At 35.3% G+C, this 16,466-nt stretch overlaps 1 protein-coding gene across 1 annotated transcript in view; it reads left to right on the top strand.

Moving 5' to 3' along the window:
• Positions 1–16,466, top strand: part of CDH18 (cadherin 18) — a gene marked incomplete at both ends in the record, with an annotated part of 349,009 nt that overhangs the window by 114,523 nt on the left and 218,020 nt on the right. Inside the window, one exon of the mRNA XM_082651620.1 lies at positions 731–850. Within this exon, the coding sequence (XP_082507746.1) occupies positions 731–850 (120 nt within the window). The remainder of the gene's footprint in view (positions 1–730; positions 851–16,466) is intronic.

The raw sequence follows: 16,466 nt of genomic DNA, 5'->3' as shown, positions 1-16,466 counted from the left end.
TCCATATCCATATCCGTGGGCTCCATTATCCAGAAATTCAACCACAGCAGATCATAACATAGTACACAATCAACAGTTGGCCGCATTTGTGGATGTGGAACCATATATATGGAGGGCCAACTGTACATTTATGTTCTACTAATAAGGATTGTCAAATGAACTTGTCATACTAAGTCTATTAACTTTTCTAGGATCCTTTGAAGGTACAGAAAAAGTTTTGCTTAAAGTTGTGTCTGAATTCCAACAGAGAAGTAAACACTTTGTAGTTAAGTAGATATTAGACCCTTAGTAGGTGTGTCAGACCTAAATCATAGACTTAACTACTAAAATTAAAAACTGAAATTTGTCAGTACCCCCAGCATTTTTCAATAGTCAACTGTACACTCTCAAAATACTTTTGATTTTTATCCCCAGTTAACACCTATTTGATTCTTGAGCATTGACCCAACCCGATGCTGATTATGTGAAGATTAAAAGAGACCCTTTATAATGGTATCAGCATATAAAGAATCACATTAAACTATCTTAAACCAAACACTCCATTCTGGGCTCTCATTTAGGACAGTTAGTGGCACGGAAAGAAAGCAGGGACCGTGTTTGAGAGATAAATCTAAGAAATACAAGAAATTATCACTCTCCATAAGTATTTCAGCATTACCTTTTTCTGTGTACAAATTAATCATGTGTTTAATGCCATCACACACTAAAATTTGTTTTCCTGAATGCACAGGTACCTCTGTTCTACAGGTGACAGCCACTGATGCAGATGACCCTACCTATGGAAACAGTGCTCGGGTGGTTTACAGCATTCTCCAGGGACAGCCCTACTTCTCTGTAGACCCTAAAACAGGTTAGTGTTTTTAAGGATAATTTTTGTGCAGATGCATGCTACAATAAAAGAAAGCAATATTTTCATGTCTATGTACTCTTCTACATCAGACATTGTTATTTTAGCACATTAAAAAATGCCCTCACATTTTGTAAAACAATGTGATTGAATAATTGAAGATAAATTAACAGCTCTCCTTAATATATGATTATCCATCATTTATATCCATACCAGTAAAATGCTTCTTATATTTGCATATTTCTGTGACATTTAAATAAATGCTGTCTATTTAAAACAGAGGTTACATAATGCTTCAGCCCTCAAGTATTGTGTTACGTAAAACAAATTAACTGAGAATAAAGCCAAACACATACAAGCATTTGTTAAGGAAAAATGTGAATTCTGCTTCACCTCTTCTCTTTTCTGTAGCCAAAATAATCATATCATATTATATTATGTGATGCCAAAATGAAAATGAAAGATACTCAAACATTCATTTTAGGGCTCTGTTATAGCAGCATAGTCTAAAAACCACAAAAACTCATGGCCTTATTGACAAACAATTTGTAAATAGAAACTCAGCTAAAGCTAAATATAAATGCATTTTTAATGTAGCTAAATGTTCAGTATGAAGTGTTTCAAGTTTAATAAACAGTTTCAAGAACGTACATAATCAGGAGACACAGATGGAGCAGAGAGAGGTCCAGGATATTCCTGCAGCTTCCTGGGTCCTTTCTGGTCATGTGAGATGAATTCTGAATCAAGTTAACATGTGAGATCTTCAAGTAAAGGGCACTGCCACATAACTAACACAGAAGAGTCATATTTGGTCATAAATATCCCCTTATCCTCATATTGTTACATAGCTTACAACAATTTTTCAGGGAACCCTGCTCAGTAAGTCTACAGATTACAGTTTATTAACCATTGTCTCAGGCAGTGAGGTTGCTAGGAGGATTGTCATTTTCATGTTTACAAGAAGGTGCCTTCTCTCTTTCCCTGGTGCAATCCAACACAAAGTACACTGGGCAGGAAGAGATCTCAGACATACTGCTTAACACCTTAAATTTCTATAATTTAAGAAGAAAAGAATGAAAAAGGTGTATAGATATAGATATGTAAATTAAGAATATACACATATATATCCACATATTATATGCATTACAATTATAAAATTAATTATAATATTTAATTAAGTGAAATAAAAAATAAGAATTGGGAGATAATAAAAATAAATAACATAATGTGACCTAAAGTGAATATGAGATATATAAGTTCTTGTAGTACTAAACTATTGCTGAATAGTTAGAATAAAATTGTTTATTAACCAAATAATCAAAATTCTGGGACAAAAATTATATATATCTCTCTATATATGTATATATATACATATATACATGTATGTATATGCATATACATATATATATATGCATATATATATGTACATGCATGTTGTTCTGGTAGGAGACTTTTAAATTAATTGAAAATATTTTTTATTGAGGTGTATTTGACATATAACACTGTAAATTTAAGGGATACAAAATGTTGATTTAATGCACTTACATATTGTAATATGGTAGCCATTGTAGTGATAGAAAATCTTAAGCCAAATCATTATTTGACAATAGCATTGCTCATTTTGTGGTACTTTCCCAATAACCATGGTTCTTTTATATAAGAAAGATGTGTATTTCTCACTTTAAATATGCATCTTCCTGAAGGAAAGAAATGAGGAGACCATTCCAGTTACCTTGTTTTATGATTGCACAAACACATGTTCATGCATGCACACACATGCACACATACCTCGATTTACTCAACTGTCCTTATAGAAAGCCAAATTTCTATTTATACATAAATATTATATTTACTTAATAGAACATGGCTAGGGTATAGACATCTTATATGGATTTTAAAACTCTCCACACACTTCTTGATCTTCTTTAATACCAAATACCAAATTCTGTGTGTTAGTGTATGTTTGAGTTATCTGTCTGAGTGTTTGCATGTGTTGGTGTGAGCACATGCACACATGTGTGTGTGTGTGCATGCATATTTACTTTGGACAAAGAAAGCAGGCCACTGAGGACAAGACTTGACTAGTGTTAGACTCTGCTGTAGCTTGTGTTTTAGTGAAGCAAATACATCAAACACAATATTCAAATAAAAATTGCATTTGGTTGTACATATTTATTATGGGTTAATTAAGTACTTCAGGAAACAAAAATAATTATCTTAAATATAAATAGGCTGCTATTCAGGTACTGCTCTATTGAAATGATCTTTGCTCCTACAATTTTTTCTTCCTTTCTTTAAGCAAAATGATTTATTGAATGAAGTGTATGCCTCCATGTTGATATGTTTTAATTTCAATATTGTATTGTCTGAAGCATCATGGGAGTCTACGGATATATGCTCTACTACAAAGATTGTTTAAATATGCAAATCTCTTAGCCTGCTGTCTGTAGAAAGTGCTAAGAGTGATTAGAAAACAAAATGCTGAGTATTCTCTTCAAAGCTAAGACTTTTTTGGTAATTTAAGCTTAAAAGACCTCTTACAATGCAATTAAACATCCTTAGAACTAATGAATTTAGTGAAAATTGTGCCTTAAATAACTGGAATAAAATACAAACATACTTAGAACTAAGGAATCAGTTGCTATAGATGAGATGTTATATAATAAATGTTGGGATAGTAGTTACTTAAAAATGTACATTTTAATAGTAATACTTTAATTCTATCCTTTCATTTAACATGACTATATGATAACATTTCCAATTAGTACTTTCGATGAAGACAAATTATAATAAATCAGAACTTTTGTGCCCAAATAGAGTTGTGAGTGATTATGGTTAAGATCAGGACTTTGGATTGCCTTGTTTCCATCATGTTAAAAGGTACATCTTGGTACTTAACCTAATTTTCCAATGACAAGCTGCCAATGAGGCCTTGCTTCCTATTATATTAACTATGTATGAATTACTATATCCAGAGAAAATAATTTTGTGGTTCTTGAGTCACTATACTATACACAATTTGTTTAATAAGGTATGTATTGTTTTCTACTGGAATCCCATTAATCAATATGATGAAACATAAATCTTGTGAATAATTTATTGTTTCAAATAAGTTTTGTTGCAGAAACTATTTCATGATGTTTGCTTAATGTATAACAACAAAAGAGGAATACCCATTAATGAGTGATTTAACATTAACTACTATTTGAAAGATACAGAAGGCTATGAAAAAATAACTGAGATGACAATGAATTGTAAAAGACATGTAATATTTCCAGCCAGACTCATGTAGAAATCGTGTTAATATAGGCTTTATGAGGATAATTCTACTTAAATATATTCATTTTAATTCAGCAAGAAAACACTTTTAGAGTTATTGTATGGAGGAACCATTTTAATGTTTATGAAAACTACTGACCCTAAGCAAGTTATTTTGAGGAAGGCAGCTGAGTAAGAAAGCCATATGCAGTGGTCAGAGAACTGAAGTGAAGAGAAATCTGAGCTTATGGTTGTTTATTAACACAACTCAAATCTCAATCGTACTCCAGTTAATACACTGTCAACTGCTTTAAAAATAAATTTATGTGTACAAGAACTCTTTGTTTCTTTAGAAACTACAAAATTTAGGTCAGGAGGTGATAATAGAAGCTTGATGATTGAGTTGCTATAAAATAACTACTTCCCTTGACTTAGGTCGAAGACAAAACCAGAAACCTACCATGTTTCTTTCCAGGGTCTTAGAATGGAGGATTCACAAAAGGCAGGTATGAGGTTTTTAAATGAGAATGCATATCTTTTAATGGTCGTGGTATTTATAGCCACTTGATGATTTTCTCCACTAGCTGTTTTATAGTCCACAACTTATGAAATACTTCTTGTTATTTTAGCTGGTACATATATGTTAAAGTATGCCTGTACCTATTTCACACGGAAATGTGTTGAATCTTCTTTATGGTCAATTCAGGAAACATGAAAACCTGGATTAAAACCTGATGTCAGGGAAAACAAGGGTATGCAGGTTTACAAAATCCTATTTATTCTTTATTTACAACTGTTTTCAGTGCTAGCAGAGGTGAATACCAGCTCTTTTGACCATAATTAATATGAAACATAAATCAGTGAAAGTCAATGTTGGATTCTGTATAAATGGCACTAATAGTGGTTTTCTGCCACACACCTAATAAAGACTACTGACACATTTATGCAGTTTAATATAGATGCACTTATATTTTAAATTGTGAATCATTTTTCATACAATCTTTATTAATTTTTACTTATTTAAAATGAATATTTAATTAGAAAATATAGTAGCTTAAAACATTTCTGTTGATAAATCCTACATTTAATTTTCAGATACATAAGAATAGTAAGACTAGAAAGGCTACCTTTTAATTATATATTGATACAAATAACATACCAGATTGTTTTCAACACTTCTAGTTCACCTTAGTACTTGAATGTTTCTGTGACATGATGTTAAAAAAGGGTAGACATTGGTTTCAAATCTCTTGTCTGTCAAACCTTTCTGCATTAATGACATGCATTCCACAGGGAACAGGGCAGTTGACCTCAAATCAAATGCACTACACCTAGTGATGCCTATTGGTTCTAAAGGCACAAATAATATTACTACTTATTTTTAAAAGGCATTATTGTAAATATAATAAAGAAATACTTATTTGTCCTTCCTATGAAAACAAATATTTAGTCATGTTATAGTTTAATTAGTATAGTGAAGTAATTCATATTTATTATTTTTCTAAAATACCAAGGGTTATTCCAAAATGACTTGGGAATACTTCATAGTCAAATCTTAGGATGTACTTAGTACCATAGTAAATTTATCACGCTACTTAAATTTTATGTTCTAGTTTCCTTGTATGTATATTTATAATGAAAATGTCGATTCCAGTGAGGAGGGTAATGCAATGCTGTTACTTTATCCAGTCACTGGAAAAACATAGGTACTCAGTAAGGTTCTCTCATTTTGCTATCTTTCCTTTAACATTGACAAGAATTTCCAAAATTACTATATAGTTCACCATGATGAGTTTGAAAGAGTCCATCTAAAGTAGAAAAAAAAAAATTTCATTTGGAAGAATTTTTTAGTCCAAATAACCAAAAAAAATTTTAAAAAATGAGTTCCACTATTAAATCTTATGTAAATTCCTTTTCTGAAATTTCAAAGAAAGTTGTCTTTATAAATATTTTTTTCTTGCTTATTGTAATTTTTTTATTTAGTTTTTTTTTTTTTTTTTTTTGCGGTACGCGGGCCTCTCACTGCCGTGGCCTCTCCCACTGCAGAGCACAGGTTCCAGACGCACAGGCCCAGCGGCCATGGCTCACGGGCCCAGCCGCTCTGTGGCACGTGGGATCCTCCCGGACCAGGGCAATAACCTGTGTCCCCTGCATCGGCAGGTGGACTCTCAACCACTGCACCACCAGGGAAGCCTTTATTTAGTTTTAAAATTGCCTTTTTTATCACTTTTAATTCTCCACTGAAATGATTAATCTAGTCTTTTTCTTTTTAACATCTTTCTTGGAGTATAACTGATTTACAATGTTGTGTTAGTTTCTACTGTGAATCTGCTATGTGTATACATATATCCCCATATCCGTTCCCTGTTGATCCTCCTTCCCACCTTCCCTATCCTACCCCACTAAGTGGTCACAAAGCACCGAACTGACATCCCTGTGATATGCAGCTGCTTCCCACTAGCGATTTTACATTTTTTGGTGCATATATGTCAATGCTACTCTCTCACTTCGGCCCAGCTTACCCTTCCCCCTCCCCATATCCTCAAGTCCAGTCTCTATGTCTGCATCTTTATACCTGTCCTGCCCCTAGGTTCATCAGAAGCATTTTTTTTTTTAGATTCTTATATATGTGTTAGCATACAGTATTTGTTTCTCTCTTTCTGACTTACTTTACTCTGTATGACAGACTCTAGGTCCATCCACCTTACTACAAATAACTCAATTTCATTTCTTTTTATGGCTGAGTAATATTCCATTGTATACATGTGCCTCATCTTCTTTATCCATTCATCTGTCGATGGACACTTAGGTTGCTTCCATGTCCCAAATATTGTAAATAGTGTTGCAGTGAATATCGTGGTACATATTTCTTTTTGAATTTTGGTTTTCTCAGGGTATATGCCCAGTAGTGGGATTGCTGGGTCATATGGTAGTTCTGTTTTTAGTTTTTCAAGGGACCTCCATACTGTTCTCCATAGTGGCTATATCAATTTACATTCCCACCAACAGTGCAAGAGGGTTTCCTTATCTCCACATCCTCTCCAGCTTTTATTGTTTGTAGATTTTTTGATGATGGCCATTCTAACCAGTGTGAGAAGATACCTTATTGTGGTTTTGATTTGCATTTCACTAATGATTAGTGATGTTGAGCATCCTTTCATGTGTTTGTTGGCAATGTGTATATCTTCTTTGGAGAAATGTCTATTTAGGTCTTCTGCCCATGTTTGGATTGGGTTGTTTGATTTTTTTGATATTGAGCTGCATGAGCTGCTTGTATATTTTGGAGATTAATCCTTTGTCAGTTGCTTCATTTGCAAATATTTTCTCTCATTCTGAGGTTTGTCTTTTCATCTTGTTTATGGTTTCCTTGGCTGTGCAAAAGTTTTAAAGTTTCATTAGGTCCCATTTGTTTATTTTTGTTTTTATATCCTTTTCTCTAGGAGGTGGGTCAAAAAAGATCTTGCTGTGATTTATGTCATAGAGTGTTCTGCCTAAGTTTTCCTCTAAGAGTTTGATAGTTTCTGGCCTTACATTTAGGTCTTTAATCCATTTTGAGTTTATTTTTGTGTATGGTGTTAAGGAGTGTTCTAACTTCATTATTTTACATGTAACTGTCCAATTTTCCCAGCACTACTTATTGAAGAGGCTGTCTTTTCTCCACTGTATATTCTTGCCTCCTTTATCAAAGATAAGGTGACCATATATGCGTGGGTTTACCTCTGGGCTTTCTATCCTGTTCCATTGATCTGTATTTCTGTTTTGGTGCCAGAACCATACTGTGTTGATTACTGTAGCTTTGTAGTATAATCTGAAGTCAGGGAGCCTGATTCTTCCAGCTCAGTTTTTCTTTCTCATAATTGCTTTGGCTATTCAGGGTCTTTTGTGTTTCCATACAAACTATAAAATTTTTAGTTCTAGTTCTGTGAAAAATGCCATTGATAGTTTGATAGGAATCTACTGAATCTGTAGATTGCTTTGGGTAGTATAGTCATTTTCACAATGTTGATTCTTCCCATCCATGAATATGGTATATCTCTCCAGGGTTTTTATAATTTTCTGCATATGGGTCTTTTGTGTCCTTAGGTAGGTTTATTCCTAGGTATTTTATTCTTTTTGTTGCAATGGTAAATGGGCGTGTTTTCTTAATTTCACTTTCAGATTTTTCATCATTATTGTATATGAATGCTAGAGATTTTTGTGCATTAATTTTGTATCCTGCTACTTTACCAAATTCATTGATTAGCTCTAGTAGTTTTCTGGTAGCATCTTTACGAATCTTTATGTATAGTATCATATCATCTGCAAACAGTGTCATTTTTACTTCTTCTTTTCTGATTTAGATTCCTTTTATTTCCTTTTCTTCTCTGATTGCCATGGCTAACACTTCCAAAACTGTGTTGAATAATAGTGGTGAGAATGGGCAACCCTGTCTTCTTCCTGATCTTAGTGGAAATGGTTTCAGCTTTTCACCATTGAGAATGATGTTGGCTGTTGGTTTGTCATAAAGGCCTTTATTATGTTGAGGTAATTTCCTTCTATCCCTACTTTCTGGAGAGTTTTCATCATAAATGGGTGTTTAATTTTGTCAAAAGTTTTTTATGCATCTGTTGAGATTATCATGTGGTTTTGTCCTTCATTTTGTTAATATGGTGTATTACATTGATTGATTTGCATATATTGAAGAGTCCTTGCATTCCTGGGATAAACCCCACTTGATCATGGTGTATGATCCGTTTAATGTGCTGTTGGATTCTGTTTGCTAGTATTTTGTTGATGATTTTTACATCTATGTTCATCAGTGATATTGGTGTGTAGTTTTCTTTTTTTGTGGCATCTTTGTCTGGTTTTGGCATCAGCATGATGGTGGCATGGTAGAATGAGTTTGGGAGTGTCCCTCCCTCTGCTGTATTTTTGAAGAGTTTGAGAAGGGTAGGTGTAAGCTCTTCTCTAAATGTTTGATAGAATTCACCTGTGAAGGCATCTTGCCCTGGGCTTTTGTTTGTTTGAAGATCTTTAATCACAGTCTTATTATCAGTGCTTGTGATTTGTCTGTTCATATTTTCTATTTCCTCCTGGTTCAGTTTTAGAAGGTTCTACTTTTCTAAGAATTTGTCCATTTCAACCAGGTTATCCATTGTATTGGCATATAGTTGCATCTAGTAATCTATCATGATCCGTTAGATTTCTGCAGTGTCAGTTGTTACTTCTTTTTCATTTCTAATTCTGTTGATTTAAGTCTTCTCCCTTCTTTTCTTGATGGGTCTGGCTAATGGTTTATCAATTTTGTTGATCTTCCCAAAGAACCAGATTTTAGTTTTGTTGATCTTTGCTGTCATTTCCTTCCATTCTTTTTCATTTATCTCTGATCTGATCTTTATGATTTCTTTCCTTCTGCTAACTTTGGTTTTTGTGTGTGTGTGTGTTCTTCCTCTAATTGCTTTAGGTGTAAGGTTAGGTTGTTTATTTGAGGTGTTTCTTGTTTCTTGAGGTAGGATTGTATTGCTCTAAACTTCCCTCTTAGAACTGCTTTTGCTACATCCCATATGTTTTGGGTCTTCGTGTTTTCTTTGTCATTTGTTTCTAGGTGTTCATTGATTTCCTCTTTGATTTCTTCATGATCCCTTGGTTATTTAGTAGTGTATTGTTTAGCCTCCATGTGTTTCTATGTTTTACATTGTTTTTTCCTGTAATTGCTATCTGGTCTCATAGTGTTGTGGTCAGGAAAGATACTCAATACAATTTCAATTTTCTTAAATTTACCAAGGCTTGATTTGTGACCCAAGATATGATCTATCCTGGAGAATGTTCCATGAGCACTTGAGAAGAAAGTGTATTGTGTTGTTTTTATATGGAATCTCCTATAAATATCAGTTAAATCCATCTTGTTTAATGTGTCATTTAAAGCCTATGTTTCCGTATTTATTTTCATTTTGGATGATCTGTCCGTTGGTGAAAGTGGGGTGTTAAAGTCCCCTGTGTTACTGTCAATTTCCCCTTTTATAGCTGTTAGCATTTGTCTTATGTATTGAAGTGCTTCTATGTTGGGTGCGTTGTAATTGTAAACAAATATTTACAATTGTTATATCTTCTTCTTGGAATGACCCCTTGATCATTATGTAATGTCCTTCTTTGTCTCTTGTAATAATCTTTATTTTAAAGTCTATTTTGTGTGATATGAGAATTGCTACTCCAGCTTTCTTTTGATTTCCGTTTGCATGGAATATCTTTTTTCCATCTCCTCACTTTCAGTCTGCCCCTATGTCTGAAGTGAGTCTTTTGTAGACAGCATATATACATGTTTTGTTTTTGTTTTTGTATCCATTCAGCCAGGGTTTGTCTTTTGGTTGGAGCATTTAATCCATTTACATTTAATGTAATTATCAATAAGTATGTTCCTATTACCATTTTCTTAATTGTTTTGTGTTTGTTATTGTAGGTCTTTTCCTTCTTTTGTGTTTCCTGTCTAGAGAAGTTCCTTTAGCATTTGCTGTAAAGCTGGTTTGGTGGTGCTGAATTCTCTTAACTTTTGCTTGTCTGTAAAGGTTTTAATTTCTCTGTCGAATATGAATGAGATCCTTGTTGGGTAGAGTAATCTTGGTTGTACGTTTTTCCCTTTCATCACTTTAAATATGTCCTCCCACTCCCTTCTGGCTTGCAGAGTTTCTGCTGAAAGATCAGCTGTTAACCTTATGAGGATTCCCTTGTATATTATTTGTTGCTTTTCCCTTGCTGCTTTTAATATTTTTTCTTTGTATTTAATTTTTGATAGTTTGATTAATATGTGTCTCAGTATGTTTCTCCTTGGATTTATTCTGTATGGGACACTCTGTGCTTCCTGGAGTTGATTGACTATTTCTCATGTTTGGAAAGTTTTCAACTATAATCTCTTCAAATATTTTCTCAGTCCCTTTCTTTTTCTATTCTTTTTCTGGGACCCCTATAATTCGAATGTTGGTGCATTTAACATTGTCCCAGAGGTCTCTGAGACTATCCTCAATTCTTTTCATTCTTTTTTTCTTTATTCCGCTCTGAGGCTGTTATTTCCACTATTTTGTCTTCCAGGTCACTTATCTGTTCTTCTGCCTCAATTATTCCGCTATTGATTCCTTCTAGAGAAATTTTAATTTCATTTATTGTGTCGTTCATCATTGTTTGCTCTTTAGTTCTTCTAGGTCCTTGTTAAACATTTCTTGTATTTTCTCTATTCTATTTCCAAGATTTTGGATCATCTTTACTATCATTACTTTGAATTCTTTTTCAGGTAGACTGCCTATTTCCTCTTCATTTGTTTGGTTTGGTGGGTTTTTACTTTGCTCCTTCATCTTCCTCATATTTCTCTGTCTTCTGTTTTTGTTTAACTTACTGTGTTTGTGGTCTCCTTTTCTCAGGCTGCATGTTCATAGTTTGCATTGTTTTTGGTGTCTGCCCCAGTGGGTGAGGTTGGTTCAGTGGCTTGTGTAGGCTTCCTGGTGGAGAGGGCTGGTGTCTGTGTTCTGGTGGGTGGTGCTGAATCTTGTCCTTCTGTTGGGCATGGCCACGTCCGGTGGTGTTTTTTGGGATGTTTGTAAATTTAGTATGACTTTCAGCAGCCTCTCTACTAATGGGTGGGCTTGTGTTCCTATATTGCTAGTTTAGCATGGAGCATCCAGCACTGGAGTGTCCTGGCCATTGGCTGGTGCTGGGTCTTAGTGTTGAGATGGAGATCTCTGAGAGAGCTCTCGCTGATTGATATTACATGGGGCCTGGTAGTCTCTGATGATCTAATGTCCTGGACTTGGCTGTCCCACCTCAGAGGCTCAGCCCTGACACCCAGCCAGAGCACTAAGACCCTGCCAGACACACGGCTCAGAGGAAAAGGAAGAAAAGAAAAGAAAAGAAAAAGAACACATAAGACCCCAAACCAAATGGTAAAAGCATAACTAAACAGACAAAAATCACAAAAAGAAACATGCACACACACTCATAAGAAGAAAACAAACAAACAACAACAAAAAAATGAACAGTCAGAACCCCAGAACAAATGGTAAAAGCAAACCTAAAGAGAAAAATTCACACAAAAAAAGCATACATATGCACACTCACAAAAAGAGAAAAAAGGAAAAAAATAATAAAATTAAAAAAAAATTTTAAAATTTAAAAAAAGAAGAGAGCAACCAAACCAATAATCAAATCCACCAGTGATAACAAGCACTAAAAACTAAACTAAGGTAAACATAAAAACCAGAAACAAATGAGAGACAGCAAGCAAACCCCAAGTCTACAGTTGCTCCCAAAGTCTACCACTTCCATTTTGGGAAAATTCATTGTATATTCAGGTATTCCACAGATGCTGGGTTCACTAAGTTGGTTGTGGGGTTTTAATCTGATGCTCCTGAAGCTGCTGGGAGAAATTTCCCTTTCTCCTTTTTGTTTGCACAGCCCCTGGGATTCAGCTTTGGATTAGCCCTGCCTATGCATGTCAGTCACCTGGGGGTGTCTGTTTCCTGCCCAGACAGGAGGATGTTAAAGGAGTGGCTGATTAGGGGGCTCTGGCTCACTCAGGCTGGGGAGAGGGAAGGGTACTCTAGTCATAATTGGAATGCAGGGCAAGCCTGCAGCAGCAGAGGCCAACATGATGTTACAACAGCCTGCAGTACACCGTGTGTTCTCCTGGGGAAGTTGTCCTCGGATCATGGGACCCTGGCAGTGGCAGGCTGCACCGGCTCCCGGGAGAGGAGGTGTGGATAGTGACCTGTGCTTGCACACAGTATTCTTGGTGGCTGCAGCAGCAGTGTTAGCATTCCATGCCCGTCTCTTGGGTCGAAGCTGATAGCCACGGCTCACACCCATCTCTGGAGCTCATTTAGGTGGTGCTCTGCCTTCTGTGGGGAGACAGGGAAGGAATCTCCTTTCCTTGCACACCCTGAAACAATGGTCTCTTGCCTTTTAGGCAGCTCCAGACTTTTTCCCAGACTCCCTCCCGGCTAGCTGTGGCACACTAGCCCCCTTCAGGCTGTGTTCATGCAGCCAACCCCAGTCCTCTCCCTTGGATCTGACCTCCGAAGCCCAAGCCTCAGCTCCCATCTGCGCCCGTCCCGACGGGTGAGGAGACAAGCCTCTCAGGCTGGTGAGTGCTGGTCAGCACTGATCCTCTGTGTGGGAATCTCTCCGCTTTGCCCTCCGCACCCTTGTTGTTGCACTCTCCTCCATGGCTCTGAAGCTTCCCCCCCCACCATCCCCTGTCTCTGCCAGTGAAGGGGCTTCCTAGTGTGTGGAAACTTTTCCTCCTTCACAGCTCCCTCCCAGAGGTGCAGGTCCCGTCCCTATTCTTTTGTCTCTGTTTTTCCTTTTCTTCTTTTGCCCTACCCAGGTACGTGGGGAGTTTCTTGCCTTTTGGGAAGCCTGAGGTCTTCTGCCAGCATTCAGTAGGTGTTCTGTAGGAGTTGTTCCACATGTAATTGAATTTTTTATATATTTGTGGGGAGAAAGTTGATCTCCACATCTTACTCCTCTACCATCTTGAAGGTCTCCCCGATAAATATTATTAATAAGAGAAAAATGCTTTTAGAAAATGTGGAATGGTAATTTAAAGGGAAATAAATTAGGCAAAATAACTAGCCTTTTAGCTTAAATATGACTGTCCCAACTCAGAATAGTGTCTCTAGATGAGGCAAAGTGGCATGCTTACTGTGGAGTAATTGTCTTTAATGCTTAGGTCTTAACCAATAATAGCTTTGATTCTCAAAAATGAGCTTATCTTAACTTCTTGTAGTAGAAATCAATCATCTATTAAAAAAGCACTTGGTGGAGAGCCTCAATGCATTTCCTAGGGTGTAACTAAAAACAAAGTTTGTAACATTCTTCAGTCTGCATGATGTAATTAAATACATCAACAATTTTGGTTGTATTTAACCTCAGTATTTAACTTCAAATGTATTTCATTTCAAAAATGAACAAAAAATGTTTGTAGAAGATCATTATATATGTTTGTTTAAAAGATGTAAAGCCTTTTTAAATGTTTTATAGATTTCAATATTAATTTTTCATAATTCTATATGAAAATCTACTTGTACACAGTTTTTCCCCATAACAATATTTTATATTTATTAATAACTAAGAAGTTAAAACATTTAATTATGGCCCACAATATCTGTAGAAGGTAGAGTATTCCACAGTAGAATATGTTTTGTCAGTTTTTCTCCTTCTTAGTCCATCCCTAATTCATATAATAATAATAATTGCATGCACAAAAATTTTCAAATAATTTTCCTATGATTGAGTACCTAACACACAAAAATATTAATTGGTAATCCCAATGTTAAAAAATTCGCCTCTCTTAGAGAAAAATGCAATGCAGTAATTCAAAACTGTGTCATATCATCAATTTACTGAAAGAAATATTGTCATACTTTGTCTTCTTTAGGAAAGAATTCTAAAGAATTCCTGAACTACAGCAGAGTGTATGGGGATTAACAACATAAGAAGTCCATTTTATATAGCATTTAAGAAATAGTTAACACACTATGGTAGACACAAGTTGTTGTCCACTCAATACTGATTTCTTACTTTGCTGATCCTATCAGAACTCTGATTTTCTGTGTAGTGACATAACTCAGTTAAAAAATTAGATTTCCTAGCCTCCCCACAGCCTCTGTGACCCAGTTCTGGTCAGTGAGATATAAAGGAAAGACCCCTGGGGGTTTTTAGGAAAGTTTTGTTATCTCTATACAGGTGGCAGTGCTTCCTCTTTTGGTCTTTCAATCTTCTAGATTTAAGTAGAATTGACATATATACACTACCAAATGTAAAATAGATAGCTAGTGGGAAGCAACCACATAGCACAGAGAGATCAGCTTGGTGCTTTGTGACCACCTAGAAGGGTGGGATAGGGAGGGTGGGAGGGAGACACAAGAGGGAGGGGATATGGGTATACATGTATACATATAGCTGACTCACTTTTTTATATAGCAGAAACAAACACAACATTGTAAAGCACTTATACTCCAATAAAGATGTTAAAAAAACAAACAAACATAACTGTTGGCAGTACGGTAGAAATTTTTTGATCATGCAACAAGTACACAAGATAAAAGTTACAGGCAAAACATTGCTGAACAAGAGGCTGGCAGGGTTGTCACTCTGGATATGTTATTTTTATGTACAGGCACATTCAATGCTGATAGCTGGATCTTTGTGAAATGTGCTTTTGCAGGACGATAAATCACCTTGATAGCACAATGCACTGTCCAGGCAGGTGTAGAGCGGGCTCCCCGAGATGACATTCATTCCTCTCAATCCAAAATCCATGATCCACAGAGAGCACCCTGCTCTCTGTGTATGAGTAGCCATTTTACAGTTCTCATACCAGTACTAAACTGGAAAAGGAAATTTGTCATACTGGCTTAAGTTAAATATCAAAAGTTATACTAAAAGTTGATATTTGTGACATCAGAGAATAGAACCAAAGGCAGTTTTCTCTAATACTCCATTGAGAATGCATATTTGAAAAAAAAAAATTACTGTCGTCTTGAAGTAGCAAAGTATTTTAAAGACACTATAGATGTCCGATAACTCTCCTTCTCCGTAGCAAGGATATCAACATGTCCTATGACATGAACAACATTGATAATATCTATTGAATTGAATTGCTATGGGTATAGTTCTCATGAAACAAAATTAAAGATTAGTGTTCTGTGTTAGTCAGTTAAACTGTTTGTTTTAGCCTTAGATGGATTCATATAATTGAATGGACTTAAATTGGACACTTAAGTGAATTTCATAGTATGTAAATTAAACTTAAATAAAGCTGTTGAACAAGCAAACAAAGAAATGAAACCAATTGAATCTGCCTTTTCACAAATCTCAACTTCTTGTAACAAAGTTTACTAGCTGTTACCAGGAAGGGAAAACAATAATTTCACTGACTGTAAAATAGAAGTGATAGGAAATGATAGGAATCACTGTTGGTTAATTAGAACATGTTTTATACTATTTCTTCCTGGTAAAATAAAACAAAAACAAAAACATAGATTTATCTTCTTTTGTACTTCACTCTGTGTATCCTGCTCCTCAATAGCGACTGTCGCAGAAAATGCCAGGAATTAATACATTGGTATCTTGAGTCCTATTAGCTGCATGATAATTAATTTTTGAATACTGAATAGATGGATGATAGGAAATATTCCAATTGTATTGTTTAGTCTTTATACCTGCATCTGTGGAATGCAGTCACCAAGCAATTCAATTTTTCTCCGTATATTTATATTTATTCTAAGAGGCTATTTCTTCCCCTGAAATGTACTGCAATCACGTTGGCTTCCTTAGATTTTCTCCTAATCAAATATCTTAGATAATTAAAATAAAATCTAGACTGAATTATGAT

The sequence above is a fragment of the Grampus griseus genome, assembly GCF_964374135.1.
Source record: "Grampus griseus genome assembly, chromosome: 3".
NCBI classification, from domain to species: domain Eukaryota; kingdom Metazoa; phylum Chordata; class Mammalia; order Artiodactyla; family Delphinidae; genus Grampus; species Grampus griseus.
This window is presented reverse-complemented; position numbering and strand designations above follow the sequence as displayed.